Source organism: Ascaphus truei, chromosome 2 (assembly GCF_040206685.1).
Source record: "Ascaphus truei isolate aAscTru1 chromosome 2, aAscTru1.hap1, whole genome shotgun sequence".
NCBI lineage: Eukaryota > Metazoa > Chordata > Amphibia > Anura > Ascaphidae > Ascaphus > Ascaphus truei.
In genome coordinates this window covers 374,947,035-374,959,793 of record NC_134484.1, presented here as the reverse complement: position 1 = coordinate 374,959,793, position 12,759 = coordinate 374,947,035, and the positions used below count along the sequence as shown (strand labels likewise).

Here is a 12,759-nt window from a genome sequence, read left to right as displayed (position 1 = left end):
CACATGTAAACCCAATAATCATTTTATCCTATGAGATCTATGGGTACGATTATCAATTGGAAACACTACCATGACTTTCTTCATGCAATTTATATAATTGCAGAAATGTTCTTTTATATCGGTATCCTGCAAACTTTCATTTTTCATTGCAGTCAAGCATAAATATAAGCTTTGACATGACTTAACCAGATGCTGGATTTTCAGCAATTTCCCTCCACGTGTTTATAATCAAAGATATTACAAGAGTGACATTAAAAAGACAGATGCAAGCTGTGTCTAGAAATGCAAGCTGCAGGCTACAGATAAGGCCAGGAACAGAAGACGAGTAGATTGTTTAAAGCTGTACCTTGAGCAATTAGTCCCATCTGCCGCACTGCTTCTTCTACTGTGGTGCACAGCACTTGTAGCATGCTTTGAGAAATACCCTGCAGAGCAGTAAAATTGGCCACATTGTAGACATGGCTTTCGTCAGGGTCGCTCGCTATTTCGTTGAGTTCGGACAGGACGGCATTTTCAATGCCAATGGCGTACATCGTGATCCCAGCGTTTCTCACTTGCTTGGCTGGCTCTCTGATGTTATCCTGAGCCTGGCCATCAGTTATCACGACCGCAATTTGAGGCACATCATCATTTGCTCTGCCTCCTGAACTTTCTGTGAAGTGATTCTCCAGCATGTACTGAAGGCTTAGTCCAGTTTTTGTTCCCCCACCTTTGTACTTCAGGGTCTGAATGTACTGCAGAACATCCTCCTTCCTGCTGAAAGAGTTCAGGTAAAATTCGGTACGTGGCGTGTCACTGTACTGGATTAGACTAATGCGAATATTATCTTCGCTAACATCAAATCCATTGATTAAGGTGTACAGAAAGTCTTGCATTTTTTTGAAGTTTTCTGTACCGATGCTCCAGGATCCATCCACTAGGAACACAATGTCTGCAACACTGGCCTCTGTGCACACTGAAATATACCATGCAAATGCAAGAGAGGTTTGTTAATTCCAATGGATAATCAAGGTTACAGAATAATGCATAACAGAATTTATCTTGATTATGCCCTTCGAAGCCTTTTAAAGCTTTTTTTTAGGCTGCAGATCCTTCTAATATGTACAGCTGAACCCCGTTATAATGCGGTCCTTGGGGTCCACCCAATCCAACCGCGTTATAACCTGGATCGCGATTAAAAAATGGCTGCCTCGATCAGTGACTCCGCGTCCGCTGGAGGGGGAGAGCTGGGATAACTCTCCCAGCTCTCCCTGAGCCCGGCGCGTCACAGCAGCAGAAGCGCCCCCCACCCCCCTCACCACCTCCCCCAGCCAGCACTACCCGGCATCTGCAGCAGCTGATCTGTGCAGAGAAGCTGGTAAGTCTGCGAGACAGGGAAGCGGGGGGGAGGGGGGAGATCATACAGCCTGTGCGTCACCCGGCCAGGAACCAGCTAACCGACTCTCAGAGACACTTGGTTCCCATGAGCACAACTTTTGGACACAGGGCAGGTGCAGTGTGGGGGCTCTCTCTTACCTTTCTCTGGTGCTGGCTCTGGGTGACACAGATACTCCTTGCATGTAGAAAGCACATTCCCTGAGTGTGGCTTTGCCTCCTCGCCCCTGAATTCCTGTCATTTTTAACTGTCTAGTTAAGCTCTATGGGAGTTGAGCAGGTAATTATTGGCACATGATAGCAGGGCATCAGTGAGCCATGATGTCACTGCCAGGAGCACCCTCAGGCTCTGATGGATGGCCCCCCTCCCCTGGGCCAATCAGGATTCAGAAGTCTACATGGAGGACGCCAATGAAAGCCAGGGAGGAGGGGACTGGAGTTAACGGGACTTTGGGAGGTATGAGTGCAATACTGTCCACCAACAGGTTTACCTCTCAGGGCTTCTGTATGAAGGATCCTGTCTCTCGCCCTGCTGTGTGTGTAAGTTTTTTAAACGGGAGCCACGCTCAATGCGTATAAAGCTGATCCGCATTGTAGCGGATCGCGCAATAACGGGGATGAGCTGTATTTAGATTTTTTCTTTCTATCAATTAAAAGCTATTCACAGAAAAAAACTATTCCGTATTATCAAGAATATAACAAATCCTTCTGGTTCACCCCTGCAAACATACATTGACTTGAATGGGGCTTTCCGTGCAGATTTCACGGTTCAGCGCTAACAGAGCCTACAGAATAAGCCCCATAGAATAATGATATATGAACTGTAGCTGCAGACATGTTCCAAGTAATTGCCTTGAAGGTAAGAGGTAAATTCAACTTAGTGAAAGCCATCAAAGGATCAAGTTCATAATTGTTAGAACATTGAATTGCTTTAAAGACTCTACAACACTGGAGGGGATAAATAACTGCCTGGCTATATTCTCACAAAGTCAAGAAAAGGGGTAAATGCTTGGGTCTCCTTTCTTAAAGTGATATGCTAGCAGTTTTTCACTATCCTCAACTTTTAGTTCAATATGCTTCACCGAATTGTACTGCGCAGAATTATTTATGAGTGAAGGAGTGACTTATTGTAGCACGTTATATAATATCACTAGACGGCTTCCATTTCAGGCTTGCTGCCAGTAATAGGTATCTGTGTGACCAGAAAACCATGATGCCTATCACTTATTACATTGGGGCATATGAATCTAGTGCCAGTATGGGTTATCATACACCAGCTTTAACTCCCATGTACGTCAATGATAGTGAACATTGGAAGGGGGTCACTGGCACTTGATGCATGTCTCCCACAGTCTCCCCTTTCATCTCTGTCAAAAGTTTAAAAAAAATTATAATGTAGATTTGAATGAAGACACACAAGGTAACTGCTACCTTAGATCTAGTATTGTATAACATATGAGCATAAGATAATTATGACTTGCTGGCGCAAGCAGAGAAAAGTACCTTGATACTGTAACTTCATGCTAAGAAAGATATATTATGAATGAGACTTTAAAGTAGTTTTAATAGCAAAAGACTCATAGCATAGTTGCCCTCAATGGTCTAATAACAACAAAAATAGTAATAAATCAGGTGCCAGCCAAAAACACTGCACACGAGTGGGAATAACATACAAAAAAAGAATAAAGAGCAGTCCACTCTGGGGAAAATAATATATTAACAGAAGTTAACAAATATTCATATTATGGAACAAAACCTCTTTTGTTTTGTTCCACAATGTACATAACTGTTATACTTGTTAAAACACTTTTTTTCACCAGATACAGTATAGTGGACATCATTCTGCATTATTACCAGAACACCCATTCTGCTTAACAAATACCCCAAATGCTTTTTACCTTTTAAATATAATACTTATTCTAACATGCCAGCAAGGCTTCAGCAAACCATAACATACAATTGGAACAGCAACACCCTAGTATACGATTTCACAGGTTATATATTGGGAATCTCCCACAGATTACATGATGGAAATGTGAAAAGTGATTATTTTTTTTGGACATTGTAAAACTGATTTTCTTTATAAATGCTCTTATATTTTAGCACTTGCAACTTGTTTTGGATTTAATTCTAGTTTTAATTTACTCTGTATTGTAGTCAAGAAATTGTAAGCAAAGAAGGGTGGGTAGCCGTGTTGGTCCTTTCTTCCATGTAGTGACAAAGGAGGGCGAGGGGGTAAGAGGTATGATTCCTTGTATTGGACCAACAAGTAGTTGAAATGTTACAAGCTTTCAAACCTCTCAAGATCCTTCATCGGTTTGAAAGCTTGTAAAATATCAACTACATGTTGGTCCAATAAAAGGTATAATACAACCTACTCCCTATCTCTCCTGTGTTATTTCAATAAATTGTGTAGTATATAGAGTTGTTAGTAGGCTAATGAAATATATGGTTTCTTGTGTAAAGTCTGTCAGACTAGAACATGTACATTTAATGGTGTCATTTGAAAAAAATTATATTTGTGACAGTGAGGAATGTAAATGATAAATAGTAAGGTGCTAGGGAAAACACCCCCAGGAAAATGGAGAATTGCGAAGGCTAGGGTAATCAGCAGATACAGCACAGAATATATAATAAAAGAGTTTAATATAATAATTTCTGTAATAGGGGTCAGGATGAGGCTCATCATTTGTACAATTCCTCTTTTGTATATGTATTCGGAGTATGATTATGGGGCTTGATATAATTGGAAAATAGGTTGTGAAAAGAAATATTGCATTACAGTGCATAAGTAATAAAATATATATGTACAGTGTAATACGCTTCTGATTGCATATGATAGTTCTGAACTGTGTCAACTACTATAGTGGAAAGTGACCTGGGAGTCAGTATTACAGGTGACCTCAAAGTAGGTGAGCAATGTAACAAAGCACTGTGGAAAGTCAGCAGGACGTTAGGTTGTATTGGGAGAGGTATTTGCATATCTCTGGAAGGACATGAATTAATTAGAGATTGCGCAAAGAAGGGCTACTAAAATGGTGCATGATTTACAGCATAAGATTTAAAAGGAACTGTAATATGGTGTGTACAGCTTAGAATATGGGTGCTCAACTCCAGGCCTCAAGCCCCCCGAAAAAGGTTAGGTTTTCAGGATATCCCTGCTTCAGCACATGTGGCTCAATCAGTCCCTGCTTCAGCACAGGTGGTTCAATCAGAGGATTGAGAGATTTATTGAGATTGTGCTGAAGCTGAGATATCCAGAAAATCTGACCCCCCATTTGGGGGGGGGGCTTGATTATTAGAGTTGAGCGCCCCTGGCTTAGAGGATAGAAGTGAAAGGGGGGATATGACTGAAACTTTTAAATGCATAAAGGGTTTCAACACAGCACAAGAGGGAAGTATATTTCAGAGAAAGAAACGTTGTAGAACGAGAGGTCACACTATGAAGCTGCACGTGGAGCGGCTAAGGGGAAATGTGAGGAAGTGCTTCTGCACAGAAAAGGTGGCACATTAGTGGAATACTCTCCCAACAGACATGGTAGCAGGCTAAAATAGTAAGGGAATTCAAACATGCTTGGCATAAATAAGAACACCATGGATCAAATACTTAACATTCCCACTTAACATTCGGAATGCACATTGATACCCTGACATCCAAAACCTATGCCAAACTAGAGGTACTTTACAGGAACACATCCTCCCTAAGCCCGCTGGTCAGAAAGCGTATTGCACAGCAGATGCTAATGCCAATTATCGACTATGGAGACATAGTATATGGCTCGGCACCCCAACCCCACCTTGGCAAACTTGACACCCTCTACAATTCAATTTGTCGTTTCGTTCTCCAATTCAAATACAACACACATCACTGCGAAATGCTCAAAGAACTAGATTGGTCATCACTCGAGTCTAGGCGCAAAGTTCACCTTTCCTCTATTGCCTTCAAATACTTTCTGGGCAAGCTACCCAGCTACCTGAACAAGCTCCTCACCCCTACCACATGCAGCACTTATCATCTGAGATCTGACTCCAAAAGACTGTTCATGGTCCCAAGGCTCAACAAAGTATCCGTCCGCTTCTCCTTCTCTTACCGTGCACCCCACAACCATGGGCGTCCGCAGAAATTTTTTCAGGGGGGGGGGGGCATAATTTTAATGGCCAGTGCCCGGCGTAAAAATGGTGGTGAGTGAACTGTGGCGAGCAAGCCCGACCAACATAAGGGGGGTTCTCCCCCCCGAGAAAATTTTGAAAAAAAAGAAAAAATATCTTTTAGCGCGCAACTTTTACTTAACTGTTTTCTTATTGTGATACAGAATATAACATTACAATGCAACCTGTTTATTTTTATATTTTCAACAAAAGACATGTGTCTGCCTGCCTGGGTGGGTGAGTGGGTGAATGACAGTAGAATGACAGTGAGTGAGTTGGTGAATAACAGTGGGTGGGTGGGTGAATGACGGTGGGTCGGTGGGTGAATGACGGTTGAATGACGGTGGGTTGGTGGGATAATGACGGTAGGTGAGTGGATGAATGATGGTGGGTGGGTGGGTGGATGAATGATGGTGGGTGGGTGAATGACAGTGAGTGAGTGGATGGGTGAATGACAGTGGGTGAATGACAGTGGGTGGGTGGGTGAATGATGGTGGGTGGGTGAATGATGGTAGGAGAGAGTGACTGGGTGACAGTGACTGGGTGGGTGGGTGACAGTGACTGGGTGGGTGGGAGACAATGACTGGGTGGGTGGGAGACAGTTACTGGGTGGGTGGGAGACAGTGGGTGGGTGGGAGACAGTGACTGGGTGACTGAGTGACAGTGACTGGGTGGGACAGTGACTTGACAGTGACTGGGTGAGTGACAGTCAGTGACTGGGTGGGTGACAGTGACAGTGGGTGACGGTGACTGTGGGTAATGGTGACAGTGGGTAACGGTGACAGTGGGTGACGGTGACAGTGGTTGATGGTGACAGTGACAGTGGGTGACAGTGGGTAACAGTGACTGGGTGGGGTGACTTACCTTGACCGGGTGGGTGCAGCTTGTCACCGGACGCTTCCCCCTCCTGCCCCCGATATCCTCTTCTGCCCCCAATATCCCTGCGGCAGTTGCCAGGGAAGGGAGGTGGGCTTGGGGAGGGGGCGTGGGAGGAGGGCTCGGGGGGGGCACGGGGGGGGCAAGGCCACGGGAGGTGGGCAGGGGGGCGTGTGGGAGGTGGGTGCGCGGGAAGCTGGCCAAGGGGGGGAAGTGGGCCGCAGGAGGAGCTGGTACTTCCCCCTCCGTCCCACGTTGGGAGCGGGCCGCAGGAGGAGCTGGTACTTCCCCCTCCGTCCCACGTTGGGAGCGGGCCGCAGGAGGAGCTGGTACTTCCCCCTCCGTCCCACGTTGGGAGCGGGCCGCAGGAGGAGCTGGTACTTCCCCCTCCGTCCCACGTTGGGAGCGGGAGGGGGAGCAGGCCGCAGAGGAGCTTGGCTTGTACTTCCCCCTCCGTCCCACTTTGGGAGCGGGGGGAAGCGGGCCCTGCTTGACCTGCGCATGCGCGCTGGGACAGCGGGGAATCGGCGCCATTTTTTTAAACTTTTTTTAAAAAATTTATTTAATTAACTGGTGCCCGGCCGTGCAGGGGGCCCAGCCTGACCCACGGGGCCCGGGAAGCAGTACCCTTTGTCCCCCCTGTGCCCTCCCTGTTGGCGGTCCTGGATCCTGGGGGGGGCAAGAGCCCCCCTTGCCTCCTCCTGCGGACGCCCATGCCCACAACTGGAACAACCTACTCTCACATCCAGTTTAAGTTCTTTCAAATCTAAGGCTGTCTCACATTTTAATCTGGTCTGTAACTGTTACATAAGACTATAATATACATCTTCTCTAACTGTGCATGCAATGTATTGTATTTGTAACCATGTATTATTTGTCATATTAACTATGCCCAGGACATACTTGAAAACGAGAGGTAACTCTCAATGTATTACTTCCTGGTAAAACATTTTATAAATAAATAAATAAATACATAAATAAATAAATAGGCTCTCGGGTTTCACAGCAGATAGGAAAATGGATGGGGCAAGTGATTCATCTGCCATCAAATTCTGTTTCTATGTGAGAAGCAAATACATGCACCAAATTAACAATTCAGATCCTCAAAGGTATGTTAAAAGCACTCAAGAAAGAAAAACATTTGAACTCAAAACGATAATGCTCTTTGACACACACACACACACACACAAAAAGAGGATTTAATATTGATCTCGGGTCATCATCAGAAATGTCTATAGTTTTTGTTACTGCTTCTCTGATACTCACCACATTTTAACTCCATCCGCCCCTTCAGTCCTCCACGCACTGATAATGGGTGGGTGGTTCTCAATACAATGCACATTTCTCACTGTCCCTTTCATCTATTTATTGCCCTATCTGTTTGTAACGGTATTTCTGGCCCGGCCTGACCCACCCAATCTCACATTGGCCCCTGTGGTCTAACCGAACCCCATTACAGTGTAGATATGCCTGATGGCATATATACCCGCCTCCTCTCAGCAGAACTAACTTTTAAACACAGTGCTGTGCCTTATGTAAGCTTCTGAGGCTGACACACCTCTGACATCACTAACCATGGAGTCAGAGCATGTGACCAGTCCCAGCCATACACAGGGCACCCCACCAGGGTGTGAGGGGAAACCTCCATAATTACTGCTGGCATGCCCACACTTACCAGGCCTTACTGCCAACAGGAGAGATGACTGTAGGCATTTTACATGACCGCTACATTCTCCCCCTGGTGAATCCCATCGGCCTCGCTGGGACCTAAATTTGTATACCTCTTTCCAGGAAGCACTGTAACGGAAAACATAATTAACATCACACAAATTTCCTCATAATGCAGTACACATGAATACAGTCATCCGCCAAGCCCGCCCCGACCAGCAGCCACAGACCCGCGTGATGCGTTAGTACCCCCTAAAAATAGTGATCTGGGTCGGGTTTCCTCACCTCCCTGTTACCCATATCCAGGACCGTGACATAGTAATGCCTAGGCGATCCTCTCTCTGGCATATAGGTCACCCTATGTTTGTGAACATTTCTCCCTATGCTCCACACTCGCATCAGGGTGTCTATCCTTTCTTCCGCCTTCTTACCTACAATGGCGCTCCCCCTATTGACTAAATACAGCTCTATAGTCTCTTGGAGCCACTTTTCCCTATTGTCCTCAATTTCATCCATCAGGGGCTCCGGAACATAGGGATACTCCAACCCATGGGATTTTTTATATTTGACTATTATAGCCCTCTCCGCCCTACTGACCCTGGTCAGATCAGCATTACCTGCCCTCCCAGGTAACACCCATGATAGGGGCTCATCAGGATCGACTGGATCTGACAGTGTGTCAGGACCCATGGGCGCTATGTCTCTACGCTCCAGCTGGAACCAGCTCTTCTGTAATTCCCTGTCCCTCTGCTCGGGTGTAAACTCTCCCTCTCTCCACCAGAAATCTACCACGTCCTCCCGCCGGATGAGGAACCGAGTACGGTCCATCCACGCGGAGTACCCTTCAAATAGCGGGGCCCACCACCGGGTCTCCTTAAATGGGTTAGGCCCTGGTTCCCTGTCGTCGTCAAATGAAAATACCCCTGACGACCTTGTGGATCGCGAGTTGAATCACCTCGAGGACCCCGGAGCCTTTACTGCCGGTTGGGGTGCTGTATCTGCTACCCTCAATTCTCCCCCTCCCCGTGAATCGCCCTCCGTAGCGCCACTGCGCTGTCTTTCCCCAGTCCGTCTTCCCTCTCCCCCTTGTGAATTGTCCACGTACTCCAGGCTAGGCGGTGAACCCGGTGACCGTGTGATGGGGGTAGGGGTATTAACTATGGCGGGGGTTTGGGCATAGGGGCACGGAACGGGACCCCACGGGGTTACGACCCGCTCCTGGCTGTCCGTAGACTGGTCCAAGGATGATGTCTCACCCTCCTCAGTCCTGAGATCGTCTCTCCAATTTCTGGGCCTTGTAAGTGATCGGGGACCTTCCCCCGATCACCGAAGCGTCGCTGCTTTTTCTTCCTGGGTTCCGCCGTCGCCACCGGAAGTGACGTCCTCCCCGGAACCGGAAGCGTCGCCATCTCGCGTGGGACCCCCATGCGGGATCTCTTCCTCTATGACGACATCCGGTTGCTCCGCCGTCGCCACCGGAAGTGATGCCGTCTCTCCACGTGCGCTTTGGGCCTGGCGCGGCCCTTCCAGCGCTTCGCCGTCGGCTGCAACCAAGTAAGTAATAGGGCTGCTTGGCTTACCCGTCCGCAGGGGTGTAGGCGTCTCTCTCCCGTCTCCGCCAGGTCCTGGGATGGCGGGACTCCGTCGGTCGGATCGCCGATCTGCGGGGGACGTCCTGCCACTCACCCCACGGGGTGTCGTTCTCCCGGTATGCCTTTTCAGTTCCGTTTTTACTACCGCCAGCTCACGGAGGTCCTCGTCTGAGTAATCCCCTCGCCCGGACTTAGGGGTCTCCGGGCGGGGTGACAGTCTCTTTTCCCCGAACGCGGGGGTTGATTCAGCCGCCTCAATCGCCAGTGACCTAGCCGACTTGACCGGCTCCAGTCCCTTGTTTCCGGGACTCGCGCGGTTGATCCATAGCGCGCCCGGGGACTCGGCGGAGCGCCTTGTCACGTCCACCGGGGGGTCAGCAGGCTGTATAGGAATGAATGTGGGCATAGGCCACAGGTACAAAGTCCCGCAATGAGGGCAATGTGCCGCCGTGTTGACCGTGCCTCCGGGCAGCCCGCATTGTAGGCATAGCCTCACTACTAGCACCCCGCCGGGCACTGAGTAGGGCTGTGTAGAGACCATTGTGCCCACAGTGGAGGAGCAGGCCATTCTCTTTACAGGAGCCACTTCCTGTACAGGTCTCTCCTTCTCAGTGGTTCCTCGCAACTGACTGATGGAAGTTGCCGGATCCGCCACTCCCTGCTTCGGCTCCTCCCTTCTTTGACAGAGCTGGAACCCGCCCCCAGGGGTTGCAATAATGGGCGGGTCCCACAGGGGAATATCATGCCCCTTAATTAAGGCCGCGCCTTTCTCAGTCCTGGTGGGCGCGGTCTGCGTTTTCGCGCCAGTTTCCTCCTCAGAGCTGGATTCCTTTCCCGCGGCTAGTTCCCGCCTTCTCCTTGCAGCAGCTTTTTGCGCAAAGTATCCTTTCTTGCAATTCACCTCCACGGCCGGAACTACTTTTTGTAGTGGCGCCGTCTGAATATCAGTCCCTGGGCCCAGTGGGTGCATCCCCACAGGCCATAGTTGAAAGTCACTCCCCCTGGTAGAAATCAGGGGAGGGTCCCATAAACTCGGCGGTTGACTCAGCACAGGGGCTGAATTAGTCACTGTCCATCCCGGCGCAGCCCTAGCTTTCGCGCCATGCCCCCCTTCAGGGCGGGGCTCTGCTGTTCGCGCCATTCCCGGCCAGCTTTTTGCAAGTCCTGCACCAGCCACATTTTCTGTAACTGTCCCATGCGGTTTCCCTAGCAAGCGGGAACCGCCATTTTGGTTGACTTTTGAGCCCAAAAAGTCCATCTGTTGGCTCTCCTCACGGGGTTCTCCCCCAATTATAACAATTTCTTCACACTCTTCAAGGGTGGCCCCTCGCTGTCCCATACAGGATAAAAACGGGGCAGCCATAGCCTTCGCTCCGCTCCAGAGCAGCCTGGTCAATGACAACTCGGCGACAGTCTGCTCTTCAGTGGGTTGCACGCCACGGGTGCCCTCCCCATCAGCCTCTGTCCGCCATTTCATGTTCTCCGCACCACGCGGATCCTCCACTCTCTCGTAACAGTTGTCGTACATGGGGCTCCACTCTGCGGGGCAGCCACCACACCGGTACAATAAAGATCAGCTTCAGATGCACCACCACATGTGTACCTTATCTAGGTTTGACCCAGTGTTGCACTACCTCAGGCTAGGCTCACTCTCTCAGTGTCTGCTGTGGCTCCTTCCTCCCAGTCTGTGCTCCCTACGGTGAGTGTCTGGAATGGGCTAGGTACTCTGGCTCTGCCATGCAGTACTTGGGGCGTCTACCTGTCTTGGTCAGCCTAGCGCAGACCCTCTCCAGGACTCCTGACCAAGTTAACAGGCTATCCCTTCTGGCATCCTACCAACTAGCACTGCCTCAAGGTGACTCGGTCAGCTATAACCCGGCTCCAGACCCCTCACTCCCTTCAGGCCCCTAGGTTGTCCCTGCGAACTGACAATATCCCGTCAGCCCCCTGACCACCCCTAGGTCCGTCCCTACGCAGCACAAAGTGGCAGCAGACACTCTCCCTGTTTCCCAGTGTGCCTAGCTAGAGCCTGTCCTGATGACAGATCTGATCTCAGCAGCTCGCCTCCAAATGTAACGGTATTTCTGGCCCGGCCTGACCCACCCAATCTCACATTGGCCCCTGTGGTCTAACCGAACCCCATTACAGTGTAGATATGCCTGATGGTGCACCTGTTGGCTACAGGACTCCTGAGTCTCCCGCATGATGGTGTGTGGGGAGGACCCGTCAGACAGGCAGCTGAGGTAGTGTGCTGAGTCTCACCTAGTTCCAGTGCAGCGCCTCCACCTCACCAGGGTCCCTGCGTCCGCATGGGGATGATCCTGACAAGGAACTCCTCGGTGGTGCAACCTCCTGTATAATCATGGGACTCTCACACACAGGGGTTTCTCTGATCAGCTCCATCTTTATTGTCACGGTGGGCATAGCTGCCCTCCACAATGGGTATATTCAGCCAATCATCTCGCCCGTGCTCCCTTTAGATAGGTATATCACCTAGATCAGGGATTCACTTATTCCCGCAGGAATCACTGTCCTGTGCCAGGTCCCTGGACACAGCCTCCCATGGAGTTACTATAACATAACTGACACTCTGATAGAACTTGAACTCCTTCCTCAGCTCTGACAAGAGCTGGAACTCTTCCTCAACTGAACTAACCCTCCTCCTCTCAGCAGAACTAACTTTTAAACACAGTGCTGTGCCTTATGTAAGCTTCTGAGGCTGACACACCTCTGACATCACTAACCATGGAGTCAGAGCATGTGACCAGTCCCAGCCATACACAGGGCACCCCACCAGGGTGTGAGGGGAAACCTCCATAATTACTGCTGGCATGCCCACACTTACCAGGCCTTACTGCCAACAGGAGAGATGACTGTAGGCATTTTACATGACCGCTACATGTTTATTTAACATTCATCTGTCCCTCTGCCATTCCCTCCGATTCTACCTTCTCATTCCTTAGATTGTTACCTTTGTACATCATTATCGCTTTACCTGAGGAAGATAGTGCAACTCACGAATAGACCCATAGAAGATAGTACCCATAGATGATAGAATCTATAGAAGATAGAACCCATAGAATATAGAACCAATAGAAGA

At 49.0% G+C, this 12,759-nt stretch overlaps 1 protein-coding gene across 1 annotated transcript in view; it reads right to left on the bottom strand.

Annotated features, from left to right (window-relative positions):
* Positions 1-12,759, bottom strand: part of LOC142487559 (collagen alpha-4(VI) chain-like) — a 170,022-nt gene that overhangs the window by 107,755 nt on the left and 49,508 nt on the right. Inside the window, exon 5 of the mRNA XM_075587082.1 lies at positions 347-955. Within this exon, the coding sequence (XP_075443197.1) occupies positions 347-955 (609 nt within the window). The remainder of the gene's footprint in view (positions 1-346; positions 956-12,759) is intronic.